Genomic DNA, 17,802 nt, shown 5'->3' on the forward strand with positions numbered 1-17,802 from the left:
CTGTGAGCTGCTTTTGGGCACCCTTCGCCTCTGAAAGGGAGAGGAGGTGGCACTTAGTGAAGTTTTTCTGAGGCTTAGTGGAGAGGTTGCAGAAATGGGGTGAGGAAAGTGGCTGAACAACGATGCAGCCCACAGGGAAGCCTGGCGTCTCAAGCTCTGTTTCATCGGAAAGGGGAGGAGGCTACGGGGAAACCCAGCCAGGTTGTGCATGTTTGCTCCTCTTCCTGACCTCACACGTTGCCAGCTTTTGGGAATGTATGTAGTTATTTGGTTGGGCTGTTTTAGGGCCTCACTGTTACCAAAGATGCAGGGGAACTTCAAGACTCCCTGCTGGAAAGCGTGCCCTAGCAAAGACGATAACAGCGGTGGTAGCAGGGCACGTTAAATGCCACTTATCGGGAACGCTGGGGTGCTCTGAGCAGAACCAAAGATGTAAAACGAAGTGCGAAGCATCAGCCATGAAGAGAAACCCACCTTTCCCTGGCACATACCTATTAACAGCTAGAGGAGGTCACTGCTGGCCTGTGCCTCACTTTGTCGTTGGCCTAAGATGTTAAATTAGAATAATTTTGGCAGGTTAAACACCATACAGTGCTGTGCTCTCTCTAGGCTTTCTCCATGCTCATTCCTCTGCTGACAAAGTGGGAAATATTTCTGTCCGTGGTGTTACTTCATGTGTATTCTCGGCTCATGCTCAGGGTTGTGAGAGCATGGCTGTGGGAAGGGTTCCCCAGGAGCTGACTGCGAAACTTGTAAAAGTACTTGTAGATTTACTTATAGATGATGTTAAGCAGCTAAATGTAGGCTGCCTTCAGCTGGATTAGGAATGTAATTGGCATGTGACAGCTTTCCCTGGGCACTGGGCTAGGTTTGACGGGGCTGAAGAGGAGATATTCCCAGCTGGAAAAGGAGCTTATTTCAGAATGCCTTGATGTCGCTAATGCTGGGAGAGAAATACGTCCTCTTGAGAGGATGAAGATTTTTTGGTTATCACTCAGGCCTCTCTCTGGGGTCTTTCTCAGTCATTTCTTGGCATACATGTGTAATGCTCTAACGTGCTATGTCCGAGGGAGGAGAAAAGCGGTGACGTTCTTTCCTTGCTGGTGGTGGCGGCCTCTGCAATTCGCAGGTTAGGCCTGGAGCACCATAGTATCTCCAGCAAGGAGGGACGAAAAGCAGAGCCCAGCCATCGAGCCATCCCACAACCATGCTGGGGCCACAGACAAGACCTGTGAGTCCCTCAGGGGAGCCTGTGCTGGCCGGGAGAGCTGACACACAGGTGAGGCGGAGACCTGTAGGTCTGCAGCATCGCGGGGGCTACCCTAAGAGCAGCTGCTGCTGCTCCACACTGATGCTGGAAGTGTCCTTGGCAGTTCTCGGGCAGAGAAAGCCCTGGGGAAGCGGTGCCTTGCGAGGCAGGAGCTAGCGGTGTCCTTTCCTATGCCTTCTTCTGCAGCTGGGACTTCCAGGGATGCCGCCCGGGGCCCGGGCGCTGAGGCGGACGGAGCAGGCGCAGGCCGTTGCCAACCTGCTGCGGCAGTGCCCGGCCGAGGAGTTCGCCGCGGCCTTCAGCGACCTGCGCGCGCTGCTGGCAGATGACGGCCTGTTGCTGCAGGAAGCTCCTGGCCTCTGCGCCTGGCACAACAAGGTCCACTTCATGCCGGTGAGGACGCCGGAGTGCCAGGTGCTGCTGACTTGCCACAACGCGCTGGAGGAAAACCGCTTCTTCGACCCGCAGGCCCAGCTCTCCTTCAAATACGACCACGTGCGAGGAGAGGCGAGCGATTTCCAGGCACACGCCCAGGAAGATGGAAGAGCGGAGATGTGGAGAAGGGCTCTTGAGGAGGCCCTGGGGGCCTACGTCAGCCACCACTACCCGAAAGGCCTTTGCAGTGTCTTCGTTAAAGACACCGCCGTGAGGAAAATCCTGGTGGCCTGTATCCAGGCCTCTGTGCCCAAACCCTCTCCGTTCTGGAGCAGCCTGTGGAAGTCCGAATGGACTTTCACCCTCACCCCTTCCGCGTCTACCCAGGTGACGGGAACCATCGATGTCCAAGCTCACTACTTTGAGGGCGGCAATATCCATCTCACAGCGTGCAAGGAGGTGACCGAGTCCCTGCCGGTTTCCAGCAGAACGCAGGCCGTCAGGGCCTTCGTGAAGCTGGTGGAGGATTCGGAGGGCCAGCTCCAAGCAGGGCTGATGGAGGAATACCAGAGGATGAACGGCACCTACCTCAAGGCTTTCCGGAGGCAGCTGCCTATCACCCGCAGCGTGATCGACTGGGAGAAGATAATGACAGCGAGGATTGTGAAGGTTCCTGCCCTGCGCTGAAAAAGCAGCGTGTACTCGCAGTCGCTGAATAAATTGATATGATCTCCAAGAGAGGGAGAAAACATTAAATATGGTTAAAAATAATAGAGAAAAATAAGATTCAGTAGAGGCGGAGAAAATGAAAGCTAGAAAGAGTTTTATGTGGCCAAAGGGGCAGCCCAAAATGAAATTCTTCTGCTGTCCTCTGCCAAGAGCAGTAGAATAACAGTTAGAGATGAAAATAGGTATTAATAAATCCTTCATAAACATGAGAAATTCGACAAGGAAAGCAACCAAAATACTGAATGGGATGGAAAATGTTTGATTTAAGAAAGCATCACACTGGAGACCTTGACTATATATCTGGTTTTGCCTCCTCATGTTGAGGGGCACTCTGGAGCAAACTGCTTCCCTTCCCTTTCCCAGTAGGCCTCTTTAAGCTTTAATTTCCATAGTTTCAAGCCTCACTAGCATGAAACTGGATGGCTTAACTTTTTAGAAGGAGTGATGGCCAAAAATAGCCTCTATATATCAAGATCTGTAGATGGCACAACATTTCCAAGACTATTTTGCAAAAAATCAAAAAATAAAATCCTATGTGGATCAACTAAAACCATTTATGGCAATTATGTCAGACTGACTCATGTCCATCATGCTCAATGTCATTCCCCAGCTGCATCAAAAATGCAGTCTAAAAATTAAAACAATTTTCATAACACCTTCCAAACAAAATATGGTGTCTTTCTGGTTTGCAAGAGTAGTGTCTCAGAAGAAGATGCAGTTGCTTCTAGATACTAAAAAAACTCGGGCAGCTTGAAAAAATAAACACAAAATTTTGATTTGATTCACAATGAATATTTGCAATGTGTTACTATCTCGATTGTGATTCTGTTATTCTGTAATTGAATCACAATATTGCTTATTGACTCCACACCAGGCCCTGACAGATAAGGCACTCAGGAGAAGGTGATCCTCTTTCCTCCATCCTTCTTGTTAAGCAAATAGGAGGGAAATTTCTCTCCCTCCAGTTCTCCTCTGCTTTGCAGATGGGATTGCCTCTCCGGGAGAGGCTGCTGGAGAGGCGCTGGAGGAGTAGGGAAGGCTGCCTGATTTCTGCGCTGCAGTTCAAAAAAATCCGCTGCCAGTCACCCAGACGTACCCAAGTCAGCATTAAATAAGCCCATGCAGACACTGATTATAGAGTATCCGTGGCAGCATGGCGCCGCACACAGTCGGCAGACTTTGCAGCTTGACCAGAGGAGCCACATTCTGGCCCAGTGCAAGATATCAGCAATATATTCCCCAAGAGAGCAAGTGCCAAGTCGATATACAAGTCAATAAACTTCTGTAGGAAGAAGAAAGCAGTTGAAGTCCTGTGCTGTTGCGTTCTCCTGCTGCACAGCTCTGCAGCACACGCACAGAGCAATGTGCACAGCGAGAGGAGAATTAAACTTGACATCTGAAGGATCCTTATTCAGTCTGGACAGGCCCCACTTTGGATCTATAATGACAGGCTCATTCCTAGAGCTTCATTCATCAGGGAAGAAAATCATTGGAGTAATCAAGGGGAGAGGAAAACATGAGTGCATGTGTGTTTGCTGTGCTGCTCGGCAGCATTGGAGCATGAGGTGACTTTTCATCTCTTGGCTGGCTGTTAGCCCAGAGACACAAAGAAGCATGTGGCAGATCAGAAGGCTGGGATGTAACAAAGCAAACCAAGATTAAAAAGAAAAGCAATTCAGGCAGCTGCGCTTTTGGCTGTAGCTCAGCTGAGCAGGCAAGATGAGACCCTTAGCCTCAAGCTGGTGCAAGGAAAAAACGCACTAGAGGCACACCAGCATATGGAGAGGAAAAGGGCACTGGGTTTGGATAGAAGAACCTGACCTGAACTATTGCCCCAGAGATGCTGGCAAATGCTGCCCTGAACTCTGGGCTTAGCCAGGTAGAGACTAGCCTTGGAGGTTGCAGCAGCATCCCCGGCTGGTCGTGCCACAGCCCTGCTGCTGCCAGTTCTTCAGGGGATACTTGTGCAGGGCAATCAGGAAACATGGATCTAGAGAAGAAATGATAGGTACAGACAATACACAACCCAGACAAGGTGTGTGTTGCAATATACACATTCACAGGTGCTTTTTCCAGTTCGGAAAAGAAACCACAGCCTGAGATGCTGAAAATGGGCTGAGTACATATTCCATATGTCACACTATGTCTTCTTCCAGCAGCTAATCCTTGTAAAGACCTCTCTCTGACACCTCCAAAACCAGAATGCCAGCTTTTGGAAGGGTTTCCTTTAAAAGCAACCAGCCAAATTACTGATTAACTTAATGATACGGAGCTTTAACCTCTATTTTACAAGTTCAGATCTAACCTTGGTCACTTCTCCGTTGTCACCATCCGAAGGCCTCTTGGAACCCAACTGCACCTAACCCGTGGGAGCAAGCTCCTGCATCCCAAAGCTCCTAGCGCTGCTGCTTGGGGCTGGCCTTCCTGCTGGCAGGGATGGATGAACAATGTGGCCTGCCACATTGAGGGGAAAAGAGAGGGAGAAGGGACAGACCAAAGGACAGAAGCGATGGGAGGGAGGAAGGGTGCACAAAAGCAAACAGAAAGGCAAAAGGAGGCCAGGAGCAGAGCCGATGAGTACACCAGGCTGCAAGGGAAGCGGCTGCTGTCACTTGGGGTGTTAAGTACGTACCTTCACGGTGCAACCTGGGCATCTGCATTCCCATCCAAACAGCATCAATACGCTCTTTTCTGCGTTCATGATGGTAGAAGAGCCTTAATTAGGCATGAAGACATTTATCAAGCAGCAGCCTCGCGGAGCAGGCTAGTGCCGGTGACATCTGGCACGCAGACCCATGCAGCAGCCCCCGGGCTGGCAGCCTCCCATCACCGTCAGCAGGGAAACCCGAACAGCACCCACCTACTGTGGTGCTGCTGCACCTTGTGCAGCGCGGGAGGCAAATGCGAAACGTGCCTGGCTGCAGGGGCTGGGGCTAGGTGGGGCCGAACTCAGCTATTTGCTCCAAACGGAGGCGATAAAGTGGATTTCCAATGGGATCTTCGGCTTGCTGACAAGCACAGTGCACAGAGGGTGGCCTCGAACCCACCGCAGGAACCTCCTCGAAGCAGCACCGCACTGAGAGTCAGGCAAACAGCCAGGCCACAGGACCTGACACAGCGCCCGTTAAAGCAAGGGGAGGCTTCTAGGCATTTTTTTGTGCATATAAACTCAGCAGGGCCAACCCTGATGGCAGCAAGGTGAAACGGGAACTTAGTCACTGATTTCAATTGCTGCAAGGGTCTCACTCGTGGTTTAATGTATCTTTAAAACGGGGGTGTGCAGGACCCATCCTGGGAACAGACACATCACGAGCAATTTCATCCTGCTGAATAATCTGCACTTAACTTGCCTGTGCTTTGACCCAGAAGCTGCTTCAGGGGAGCCAGGAATCCCTTCTCCCTTCCCCTTTTAACAGCCCCATCACACCCCGCGTGTGCTGCTGTTAGATACTGCTCGGTACTCTTTGTAGCCAAAATGAGAAATATCTTGGGGATTTAGGACGTCCCTCCGGCAGAGCACGGACACCCACCCCGCGCTGCCAGGTGGGCGAACAAGCTGGTCCCTTCCAAGCCTTCCTCCCTCCTTTGCAAGGAAAGCAGGTTACCTGATCTCCCCATGTGCATTTGCTGGCGTGGCATTTTAGTCGTCGTGCCCTACTTCCCACCTCCCTTGTCAATTATAAAAAATCAAAATTAAAAAAAAATGCACATTTATTTCATTTCTTGTATTTTTATTTAAAAAGAAGGTTTGCTAACAGCAATCAGTACCTTGGCCCAGGCCCCTCAATACAACAGCAGACTTGAACAGTCCCGTGGCTTCATCCCTAGCCTCTCCCTCCTCCCCGCAGGGGACCAACCAGGGAATCATCTGGCTTAATGCTCCTGAATCAGGTGAAGCTCCCCGTGATTGCCAAACTAATTTCATTTTGCAGCTTTACTCTCTGTCTCCTTCTATCTCAGGAAACACCAACAACTTAGACTGATGTTCACAGCCAGATTTAGCTTTATTGTGCGACTAAGCTTAAGTTAAAAAAAAAAAAAGTTTAAAAATGCAAAAAAGAAATCATTTCCCGGAGTTGGAAAGAAACTTCCCCCTGTGGCAGATTAGCCCGCATTTATCCACTGTAATGTTGCTTACACCTTAATCTTAGGCATCTTAGTCTGACACTAATTAGCAAGCTAGAGGTTCCTATGGGTACAGTAGTTTCTAGGTCCCAAAACATGAAAGAGAGTTCTTCCTTTTAGCACTTAAAACTCTTAGTTTTTAAAGAGACAATGTCAAGTATTTCAACCACAAAATGTACACTTTTTTTTTACTTTAAAAACATAGCAACAGAAAGAGGCACAAAAATCACGAAGCCTAGCCACGAAAGCATTGCAATGCAGGTCCGAGGCTCAGCTGTGTCCTGTTATTTCTTCTCACAGAAATTAAACCCAAACTGCACTCACTGAACCCCAGACTCACCTGCACGCTGGCACTAAGTGCTAATAAGGAAATAAGCAGAATAGACTACAGAAGCAGAAAACTAAACGAGCTAACCAGACCAATCTAGCTTCTCCCCTCAAAATAAACCCAGAAATCTAGAGAAAAGCAAATTTGGTTATAAGAATTTTTTTTCATATTTTGGGCACTCCTAAAAAATAGGAAGAAAGATTAATTATTTCTGTGACATTCATCACTATGCAAGCATCCCATCTAGGTACATTTGAATTCCTGTTCAAGTCTTCAGAATAAGAACCAATCCGAGATTGAAAAAAGGACAGAATGGGACTACAGCGCCGTACGCTACTTCTTTGGGGAGAAGTGAAAATAAATTATTTAGACTTGACAAAGTCCCTTAAGTCCTGCGGTCTTTCTGCTTGGCTGGGTCTCAGGCCTATCACCAATATTTCAGCAGTTATTTTTGGAGGGGGAGAAAATGCAGGCTGCTTAGCAGGTAGCATTTGGGAATTAAGAGCTAAATGTACTCATGGTTTTCATGAACCCTGACAGATGCTGAGCGTCTCACACTCCGGCACAGTAAGACACTTAAAATTGATGGTGCCCATTTGCGGCAGCAAACCTCCTTCCTGCTACATTCCAGCATCTTTGCTCAGCATCTTCCTCCCCATCTGCCCAGCCCTGCACCATCCGCACCAGAAGACCCTTCCATCTCCTTTTTCAGAGCGCTATCACTGGAATCGGTTCACCTCCGCACAGCTCCCTGCCACCTCCTCCGCCCCTCCGAAGACAGCATTCACAGTCCAGCGGCCGACAGGCTGCCCTGCCTGGCACACATGCGTGTCCAAGCCTTTTCAGATGGATGGATCTGCGTGCAACTCTGATGGGTGCTGGGCACCACTCGCTGGGAGACAGTCCCTCCCGGGCAGGAGAAGGGTCCTGCTCCAGTCCCATCCAGACACACAGGCAAACCCTTGGCCATGAGAGCCCCCAACAAACCTTCCCTGCCCACCCCGCTCCCCAGCCCCCTTCCCCATCCCCACCATTGGCACGGAGCCAAGAACGTGACCTACTGGAGCGCCAGCACCGGCGTTCTCGGCCAGACAAACTAACTACCAACCTTGGACCAGTCACGACAAAAGGCTTAACGATTACCCATCACCTAACATACCCTCAAAAACCCAAGGTCACCTTCACACATTTTGGATGTAGATCTAACATCCTTCCAAGCCTAGCAAGCCCAAGGCAAGGCCTCTTGCCCAGGCCAGTCACTTCAGATGCTCCTGCATCTCTTCTGTCCCTTCCTTGGTGAACACCAAACAGTTATAATACTCAGGTCAATATATATAGGTACCACGTATATATATTTTTGTCACTGTTCTGCGCATGAACAAAGAAAACCAACCCCACTAGGCACCACTCGTCCTCTCCTCCCCCTCCCCTTCCTCCCGTGGTTGTGTAGCCTGCAGGAACGTGAGCCATGGAGGCCACCTTACGTGGCCCCGTCGCATTCCCCCACAGTCAGCTTCAAGGCTCCCTGCTGGTGCAGAGTCTTTAAGGCTTTGAACTCCAAGGGCATGGTGTGAGGGCTGGCCTGCGAAGTGTAGCCGTACTTCAGGCTGTCGTAGTAGTGGTACTTGACTGGGTTCTGGTTCTGATCCAGGGGGAACGGCCAGAAGCCGTAGAGATAGATCCTGTTGCAGAAGCGAGTGGCTAAGGTATACATGAGGAGGCCGGTGGTCGGTCGCTTTATATGCACTTTGTTTGTGAGCCAGTACCTGAAAAGGGAGTGTAAAGAAAACTGCGTTATTCCCTCCGCAGCCAGACTCGCACATGAAGCTCATGTCTTACACTTTCTTTTTCCCATTCCCTGACTGAGATATACTGGTGATTCAAGTGAGAGGTTTCTGACTAACAGAAGAGTTCTCCATGCCAAGAAAGCCTCTCTTGGGATTGCTTCATGAATAAGCATCTCCTGTTCTCTGACTAGCAGTTACACCACACTTGTTGCTATGGCACTGAAGCATCTCATGGCTTTGCAATTCTTTATGAAAAACAAATTGCTTGCAATGGTGGCATTCAGTACTTCAGCCTACAATTATCTTCCAATCAACCTAGGAGATCAATACTATAGACCAAACCATACACATGTCAAGCAGACTCTAGCAAGCCCTTGAAGTGTACACCCTCGCACACAGAGAGCTGACGATTTTCACTGATGCATGAAGACTTTACTCTGACAGTAAACATAACAGAGCTGTAAAAATGTTTGCCTTTGAATAAAGGGTCACCAGGCTAAAAGAGCTAATAAACACTGCTCTGTTTCCATTACACCCAGCAACTGCCACCGTGATCCTGTACCAAAATATTTCACCGTGCAATATATAATATGGAATATTCAATAAAAAATGTGATATGGAGGCCAGGTGCCTTCACTGTTGAAAAGTGTGTTAGCTTTTATGAGAGATGGCCAAAAGAAGGAAGGTGGCATCCTGTAGTGATGCACAGGCAGAACTTGTACCAGCAGGTATATTTTGGGCAGCCATCAAAAGCTATTGTACTACCAACATCTTGTAATAAGAAGTTTCCAGTGCCTGGTGTTCTATTGCGTGGGAAATTTATCCAGTTTTCTCAGCAGAAAACATTGTTGGAGGAACAAGATCAGAAAGGAGAAGGGCTGGGGGAGGCGGAAGACATCCCCCGGGTGCAGCGCCTCCTCCCCGCACGCGTTTGATACCCCACAGCAGGCAGTGCTGCCCACACACTGTGCTGCCTGCTGTGCCTGGCTCCTGCTTCCCGACCCCCATGGGGAGCCTGTTAAAACACTTGCCATGGGACCTGCTTGCTGTAGGTGTCCATGGATTATATGTAAGAGGCATTTCAAAGGGCCTGGGGCCACTCCCTGGCAAGGCTTTGGAGAAAAGGCATGAAGAAGTGGAACAGACCGAGTGGTATTGCTGTGAAATCACCCAGAGGTTTGGGATCCTGACTCAGGTCCCAGCTCCTCACGCAGATCCGCAGGACAGGTCTTTCCGCTCATTTATCCTTTCAGTGCTTTCAGCTGGGCTCCAGAGGGGTCTGGGCTTCAGACAGCAGTAACCCCTGGGAGATCAGAACCTTAATCCTGCAAATTAGCTTTTCATGAAAGTCATTAAAATTTAGCAACCAAGGCACAAAATGTACTTGCTGGTTCTCACTTAGATAAGGGAAAAATTGACTTTTCTGGTGAATCAAATTCTGGAAGCAGAGCTATTGTCTGAGCACGTGTAGGAAGGGGATTCTGCTCCCTGGTAGGGGACGGCAGGGTTTATTGGGGTCCAACACCGCAGCAGTGTCTAAGCGCCTGCAGCTTTGGCAAAGCACAACTATGACACTTTGGGGAGGAGGGCCTCCTTGCTTGACTCATCTCCTTGGCATCCAGCATTAATGAGGAGCAAGAAACTGGGGAAAATACAGTGAGGAGCAGTTTCTCAAAGGCACTACACTGGCATTTTCCGGGCTTGCCTGGCCCTATGAATTGCACTATCAAGACAGTAAAGCTTGTTGCTGTGTGAAAGGCAGCATTATCCTACAGGTAGCCATAAAACAGACTCCTTCTATTACTTCATGTGTTAGTGCATTAGACCCCTACCGTGAGGACAGAAATGGTGGATTATTGCAACCATTTAACACTGTGAAGTAGGGAATCCTCATGCAGCAGGGAAGCTACCTTGGAAGAACTGCCAAGCCACATCAATCTGCTGACTTTGGGGGAAGATACAAATGTCTGCATTTGTCCCACTTTTGCTTTAGGCTTAAAACTCTTTTTTATCAATTTTCCTGCTTAGTGTTAGCCTGCCTTCAGAAGACCTGACCATATCAGATGTGCTGTGTGGAGCACACAAAGCTACTGGTGACCTCCTAGCCTGCCACAAGTATTAATTTCCAGGTTTTGTTCAGAGAATGTAGAAACTCTAATAGTACGCTACAGCCTTGACAGCGTTATGAAGTGAAACTTGTGCAAGGGAGTGAGGCAAGAGAACCAAAACGCTGCTGTATGTCCCAGTCACAGATCTGCTTTTACAGCCCCAGCACTCAGGGTCTGGCTGGAAAGAGTAGCAGAAGAACAGGAATTCCCACCATGCTTGTTCCCCCGCAGAAGGAACTGGCAGTGAAGAGCTGCTTGCAGATACCTGGGATTCAGGGTAGGGAGGGAAGGCTTATCCCAACTTGGCTCTGATTTCCCTTTTCTTCACCCAGGAGCATGGGGAAGTGGTAGCACTGCATCTGTCTGCTGGAGACAGTCACCTTCTCACAGACCATCCTTATACCTGTGCATGACATTCATGTGATCAGAAGTACCCTGCACAGAAGCACCCTGTCCTCTGCAAGCCAGCATGCATGAACAACCCTACCAAGACAAGCAAGCATGTCCAATCAGTATCTGAAAACAAGCCCAGCATGTATACCTCAGCACATGCAGCTACCAAGCACTCATAATACTCCAACAATATTGGAGTAGGCTACAATGACAATACACACTCTTAGAATATAAAATAAAAATCCTGCCTCTTTTACTTCCATTCTCTTCTACTGCAGACATAGAATTAGGGCACTAAAATGCTAACAGTCACTCCTACAGCATCATAAACTACCCTTCAAACCATTATCCATATTTTGGAAGGTTTGAGCCTTTTGTTAGTTCACAGCTTAGAAGCAGCTTTTAGTTACACCAGTGGACATGATGGGGGGAAATGGTCTGACCTCTTGGAGCCTCGAGCTACTTGGTCCAGGTAGGAGAGGTGCCTGTCTCCAGCCGAAGCTTTCAGAGGCAGTGGCTGACTCCAGCCTCTTCCAGGGGCATTGGCACAGATGACAATACCATACGATGGCCAAACCATAACTTGGGTCATATGACAGTGTTTGCAATTTGTTTCCTGCAAGGTGAAGGTCGGAAATCCCCACATGAGGTCTGGGAAATGCTTTTTAAGAACTACTTTGTCACAGAAGTGTGGGAGTTATGCAGGAGCAACTCCCTCTTATTTCTCCTACCACCAGCCAATTTAGACAGTGGCCACATTCCTGGCGCAGGCGCCGTTCCCAATTCAGGAGAGAACAGCTGGGGATGGAAATAAAACCTAATTAATTCTGTAAATCCAAATGAGGTTGTCTGGGTGCACGTGGGATGCTGTGTCAACAGCACACCTTTAATATGTGAGGTCCGGGATTTTAATTAGGAGGAAAGATAATCTTGAAGCAGACAGTAATTATTTTTCAAATTGGCTACACCAATCACCATTACTATTAACTGCAACATTGTATGGAAAGAGACAGCAATTAAAAGAGAGGAGCAAAGAGCAGTCCTGAAACTTGATAGCTCCCTTCTCAGAGCCGCTCTCAAAGGGTGGACCTCCTTCACAAGCCAGTGCTGTATCACTTCTGTAGTAAACCTTCAGGGGCACAGGCAGCCTACAGAGATGGTCTGATGCCTAAGTGGGATGCAGCAGTGAACAGAAACTGTAATGTCATCAGGCAAAAATTGTCTGAGACAGTTCTTGTTCAGAATTGTGATAGATACAGATGGAAAACTCCATCAGATCATCAAGGCCATTGTTTGCAAGGAAGCAGCCTAGACGGAGGACCCAGCAGCTGCTTGAACTAATACTTGATGGTAGCCAAGGACAACGGCTTCAAGAAGAGCAGCTTGAAGAGTCTTACACTACTGCCTAAGTGGTCTAGTCTCTACTTACAGAGTAGCTGTCTGACACTCACGGAGCAAGTATCTTTCAAGAGAGATTTCAACAGCGACCTCAGGCCAGTGCGAGAAGGTTTCACAGTGCTATTTCCTCCAATCCCCTCCCAAAATAGAGAAAATGCAACTGTTTCAGGACACTGTGGCAATTACAACAACATCGATTTTCCGTCGATTTTTTGGCACTGCACATCACCTCTTGATGCATCCAGAAAATCCTAAGGTAACATGTACCCCCCTGCTAAGGGTTAAACTTCAGGAAAAATGAACAGAAAATCCATCACACTGATGAAATGAGTAAAATAAACCCAGGTCAATGAAGAAATCAAGATTCAGCAGTATCAGCTACATCATTTAGTGATAAAAATTAGAATAGCTGAAATAATGCAACTTCAGGCCCTTTTAAAGCAGCTTATTCATAAAAGTGTGATATCAACACAAGCTGTTCTGGAGGTGCTAGTCCTCGACTGGCAGAAGGATGATATCAGTCTTCCACACACATCCTGCTCCCATTAATACTCCTGGAAAACACAGCTGCAAGGAATCAGGTGCAAGTCTCCTGAAGGCATGCTGGATTCGTGCTGCTGCGTGGGGACAGGCCTTGCCCTGTTACCCGCACAGCGTGCTGCACGCACCAGCTGATGTACAAACAGAGACGAAACACCAGCGTGGAGGGAGCGACCAGCTATCCACCTGCTCGGCTTCTGCTGATCTCACTCTGTCTGTGCATGTAGTTTCCTCTGCTACCTCCAAAAAAATAACGGAGTGCCACATGTCAGATCTTTATTAGACATGTATTAACAGGCCTGAACTACTCAAGTCCCCATTCAGATCCCTGTTAACTCAGACTCCAAAAGCTGTACCTGGATTTCAGAGCTGGCCCTGATCTCCAGGCAGAACAAAGCCCAAACTCCAGATCTATACCCAGACATGACCCAAGTATGGAGAGCAGGAGCTGTAATGCCTGGCTTGAGTCTGGTTTAAATAACCCGGCACAAATGAATCGATGTTGAGGGACTAAAGACCTGTCATAGAGGAGTAGTTCTCTCCTTATCCAGACCTTGAGGTCTGCACTATCTTTGAAATACACACAGTATTTAATACACACAAAGTAAACATTTTCCAAACAAAAAAAAGGGAAAGTAACAGGGAAGAGGTTTACTCTATTTTTTTCTCCTCTTCTTGCTATGCCTCTCCCCTTCTTTTTACAAAAAGGCTAAATCTTCTTTCTGATTAACTGAAACAAACTGTCTGGATTGGTAATTAAGCATCTTCAGTGTGCAAATACCACGGCTGCATGCACCACTTCAGCAGCACCACACACAGTAATCTTCAGCCACAAGTAACGCCCCGAAAGCCGGAGGAGATGTCTCACAGCTGCCCAAGCTGGCTCTGTCTCTAGGTGCTGAGGGAGCAAAGATGAGCTGGAAGAGGGTAGGCTGTGAAGGGCTTTGAAATGGAAGACAAGCAGCTTTGGTTTGTGTGGGTGGGAGGATCCAGGGAGACATCACAGGCAAAGATGAATCCACTTTATGGCCCACCGATCTCCACTTCCGAGGACGTCTGCAAGCACAGACTGCACGGGGCTCCCGTCATCCTGTGGTGCCGTTGGGCATCAGGGCCCCACTGCGCTACGCCAGCTACAAACTCTGAGCACGGCGATCGCTGTCACAAAGAGTGCACACAAACTGTCACTGCTATGTGGATGTTAAGCCTAATAGGAGACCTAGCCAAGGAGCTGTAAGATTTATTGATTTTTTTTTTAAAGCGCCTCTTAATAAAGTCTTATGGGATTAGAATTTGTTCCTGCCAAGAGACCCTTGTGATGGACATAGCAAAAAACACTAGACTAGATTATACAAGGAACCAAAACGCGTTCATGAATTCTCTGCAAGGAGTGGTATCCAAACCTCCAGACAATTATTCTTCTCTGCTTCCTGCGTTTCATGTTATTTCTCTAACAAAAGCTGCTTGGCAATAGGGATTACAAGGCTTTTCGGAGGCAGTAACAGATGACTTGTAAGGGGTTTGCTTGCTTTCCAGCCGGGGAGATGAACACTCAGTTCCACTCTCCACTTGCCAGATGAATTGCTCAGGAGACATTTTATAGACTCGCTCAGAAGTGAGTCACGCACTCCAGAAACGCACAGCACTAGCACCGTCTTTGAAAGCTGGTTCCGTACCTGAGCAGAGCTTTTCCCCTCCGCCTGAGGTAGCGATTCCATTTCATGGCTTGGACGGTTTCCTTCTGAGCTCCTCCATCAACACATTTACAGTGGAGCTAGTGAGTATAACTGCATAAAAAGAGCATCTGTCCTATTCCACGGATTAGCCAGAATCATCAACACTAAGGCTATCAGCAAACATTTAAGGCATCTTCATAGCTAGGAAGGTGATGTCTCAACTGATGTTGAGAAGGACAACAAAAACTAATCCTTTTCACTTATTGTAGCAATGCACACTCTTCAAGTGCCCCAGATGCCCTGCAAATTATAGGAAGAAATGTTCAATTGCCACTGACATGCAGCCTGTTCTAGGCAGAAAGCAGAGCTCTTTGCCAGTGCAGCAAAATAAATATAGCGGTTCAAGAAGGAGTCAAGAATCCAAGATTGCGTTTCACTGGAACTGAAGGAGGCAGCAAAAAGGCAACGCTTTTGTAGCTGAATTGAGGCTGGCTAAGATAACCTTAGTCTTTGTAGAAAGTACTACTTCTTAAATAACTAAAACATATAAGAGTGCATTGGCTGAAAGACTTGCCCCATTTCTTTGCTATTTCCAAATCAACTTAGGATAGATTATAAACCAAGGGTAGTTTTATCCAGAGAGGACTGGAAGGGACAACTTTGCAAGTGCAGCCCACTGTAGAACAGAAGGATGTTCTGTGAGTGTTTTTGCATTATTTATTGTTACATACGACATGCCATAAAACATATTCACTTCACAAATCTCAGATCCATCGCCAGGTCGCAGACCTGCTGCAAACTAGTGTGTTGCACAGAGACAGCAGGAGAGAGAAGGAAGTTGCCAGAGCCTATATCCCTATAACAGCAAGGAGTTCATCAAGCAAAAATACCTGGAAGATCCTAGGAATTAGACTGTACTGCAGAGAATAAAAAAGCAAGCTCCTAGCAATTTCTGTCAATTTGACCTGTGGAAAAATTCCTTCCTCACCCCAAACTACATTGCATGAATTACCCTGAGCACACGGTCAAGACAAACCCGTAGGTACTTCCTATCCAGCACCAAGAGCACCAGTACATGCAGCTCTCAGGCTGTGGCCAGTTCATCAGATGATGAAACACTGTTAAATCCTTCCCAGAGCCCAAACCTGGGGAAGCCCCACCAGGGAAGGGGTTAATGTTAAATGTGGTCTCCCCCCCAGCCCTGCAGGGCTCTCCTGCACAGCTCCTTGGCCAGGCCACAGCTCCCAGGGGAGGCCTTTGAAGTGCTCCTGTTAGTTCTGGCTATCTGAGGGTGCTGCAGAGTTTTAATTATAACAATCGTTAATCAGTAGGCATCCTTGTTCTCCTGCTGCTGGGCTGATAAACATGAGAGAGGGAGCAGGAGAGCAGGTCAGGCAGTAGCTTCCTTGGCTTGGAGGGCAACCCCTGATGAGGATTAGCGCTGGCTTCGGTGGCTGTAATTGAATTCTCTCTGCTCAGTACCAGCTGCTTGCTCTCTCCTCTCACACTGCTTTGCTCAGTGCAGCCGTGACTCACTTTCCCCACTCCACTGGCCCCAAAGCATGGCAACTAGCCCAAAGAACAGGACCAGAGGCCTCAGCAGTGGCTCAACCAGGTACTTGGTGTCTGTGATCAGCATCAGCCAGTGTCCAACCATGCACCAGCACTGCACTGTGCACCACCACCTGCATCCTGGACACCCATCAACACGGGCTGGTTTCGCTCGCTTGCTGGCCTGACTGATTGCTTCCCTCTGGGCGCCAGTGGCCTCGCAGAAGCCCGAGCAAGAGATCTGTTCTTTGCATATGACCCCATTAGACCCTCCGTTGTTATTAACATGTGCAAAAGGAAGACACTGCTCTGAGTCACGATGGACAGTGGTGCATCACCCCACGCATGGAGAGACAGCACTGAAGCCCCGCATTCCCCCATGGACAGACAGCATTGCCAGCAATGGCTGCTGGAGGCTCCAGTACCACCCTGCGGGAGCCGCACGAGGGAGAAACCCTGTGCCAGCCAGCCCCCATCGAGGCCAGGTGAGCCTCCATTTGGCTTGTTTTCATGCCAAAGACTCAACTGGACTGCAGTGTTGCCCACAGTCCTTTCAGCAACACAGGAGGGCCAGGAAGGTGCCACAAATTGGAGGTTAAGCTCTACTGCTGAACTGCTAGAGGAAGCCTCCTCTCCTTCCTCAGGAAAAACAGTGCCCAGCCCTTGCCAATCCCTCTGCAAAGCTTTCTGCAGGAAGTTTTTGGCACTCCAAATTGTTGCCAGCACAGGATTAGCAGCCTGTTGATTTAAAGGGCTTATTACAAAAGCTTAATTTTATTTTGACAGATGAAAGTAAGTCAATTACAGCTAGAAATAGCTCAGAATTTAGGGGGTTTTTTTCTCCCTTGTACAAGCTGTGGGATCAGTTCCTTCCCTCTTTTTATCCCAAAGCCAGTGATTTCCGTAATATGCCTTGCAGGCCCGGGGAACTCTCAAACACAACGGGAGGACACAGCTATTGCCATCCGTTACTTTTCTGCCTGTGATTCACCTCAGCACTGGAGCCCTCTGTTCCCTCCCAGCCCGCTCAGGTGGCTGCCTTCCCACGGCTCCCCCCAAGCCACCCCTTCCCCTCGCTTGGGTGGGAAACAGCCCTAAACACATTGCCAGGATCTGTCCTGTGCCCATCTCCTGCACAGACACGTAGCCTGGGCTGGGACAGAGCAACACACAGCTTGGACCAACCCCTGAGAAAAGCTCAGGCTAGGAGGTGCGTAGGGGGAAGAAATCCTCAAAGTAACCGAGAAACATTAAGGCTGAGGCTCAGAGGTGGGAACACCAGATGCATGAACGAATCCCCATCCCAGAAGAGAGCAACAGGGTCTAGCCAAGATCAGAGAAGAAAACGATGGCGACAAAGGGGCTGCTGCTTAGCCATCTCCAGACTAAGTCCCCCCCCACCCTACCAACTCCCTAATTGCCTAATTAATCATGACTTACTCCCCAGAGAAATAAAGCAAGATACTACCTCATCCCCAATCCACGTACATCAAAGTCTTATCCCTGCAGCTCTCATTCCTTT

At 48.5% G+C, this 17,802-nt stretch overlaps 1 protein-coding gene and 1 pseudogene across 2 annotated transcripts in view; one reads left to right on the top strand and one right to left on the bottom strand.

Moving 5' to 3' along the window:
* The first annotated feature begins 1,471 nt into the window (after window positions 1–1,471).
* LOC106482519 (F-actin-capping protein subunit alpha-1 pseudogene) lies at window positions 1,472–2,332 on the top strand (annotated as a pseudogene).
* Window positions 2,333–8,162: 5,830 nt separating this feature from the next.
* Window positions 8,163–17,802, bottom strand: part of ST8SIA2 (ST8 alpha-N-acetyl-neuraminide alpha-2,8-sialyltransferase 2) — a 33,554-nt gene continuing 23,914 nt past the window's right edge. For both annotated transcript variants that reach the window (XM_067305345.1, XM_067305344.1), the window contains exon 6: window positions 8,163–8,593. In XM_067305345.1, coding sequence (XP_067161446.1) covers window positions 8,308–8,593 — 286 coding nt within the window. In that variant the 3' untranslated portion in view covers window positions 8,163–8,307. The remainder of the gene's footprint in view (window positions 8,594–17,802) is intronic.

This window comes from Apteryx mantelli, chromosome 15, assembly GCF_036417845.1.
Source record: "Apteryx mantelli isolate bAptMan1 chromosome 15, bAptMan1.hap1, whole genome shotgun sequence".
NCBI lineage: Eukaryota > Metazoa > Chordata > Aves > Apterygiformes > Apterygidae > Apteryx > Apteryx mantelli.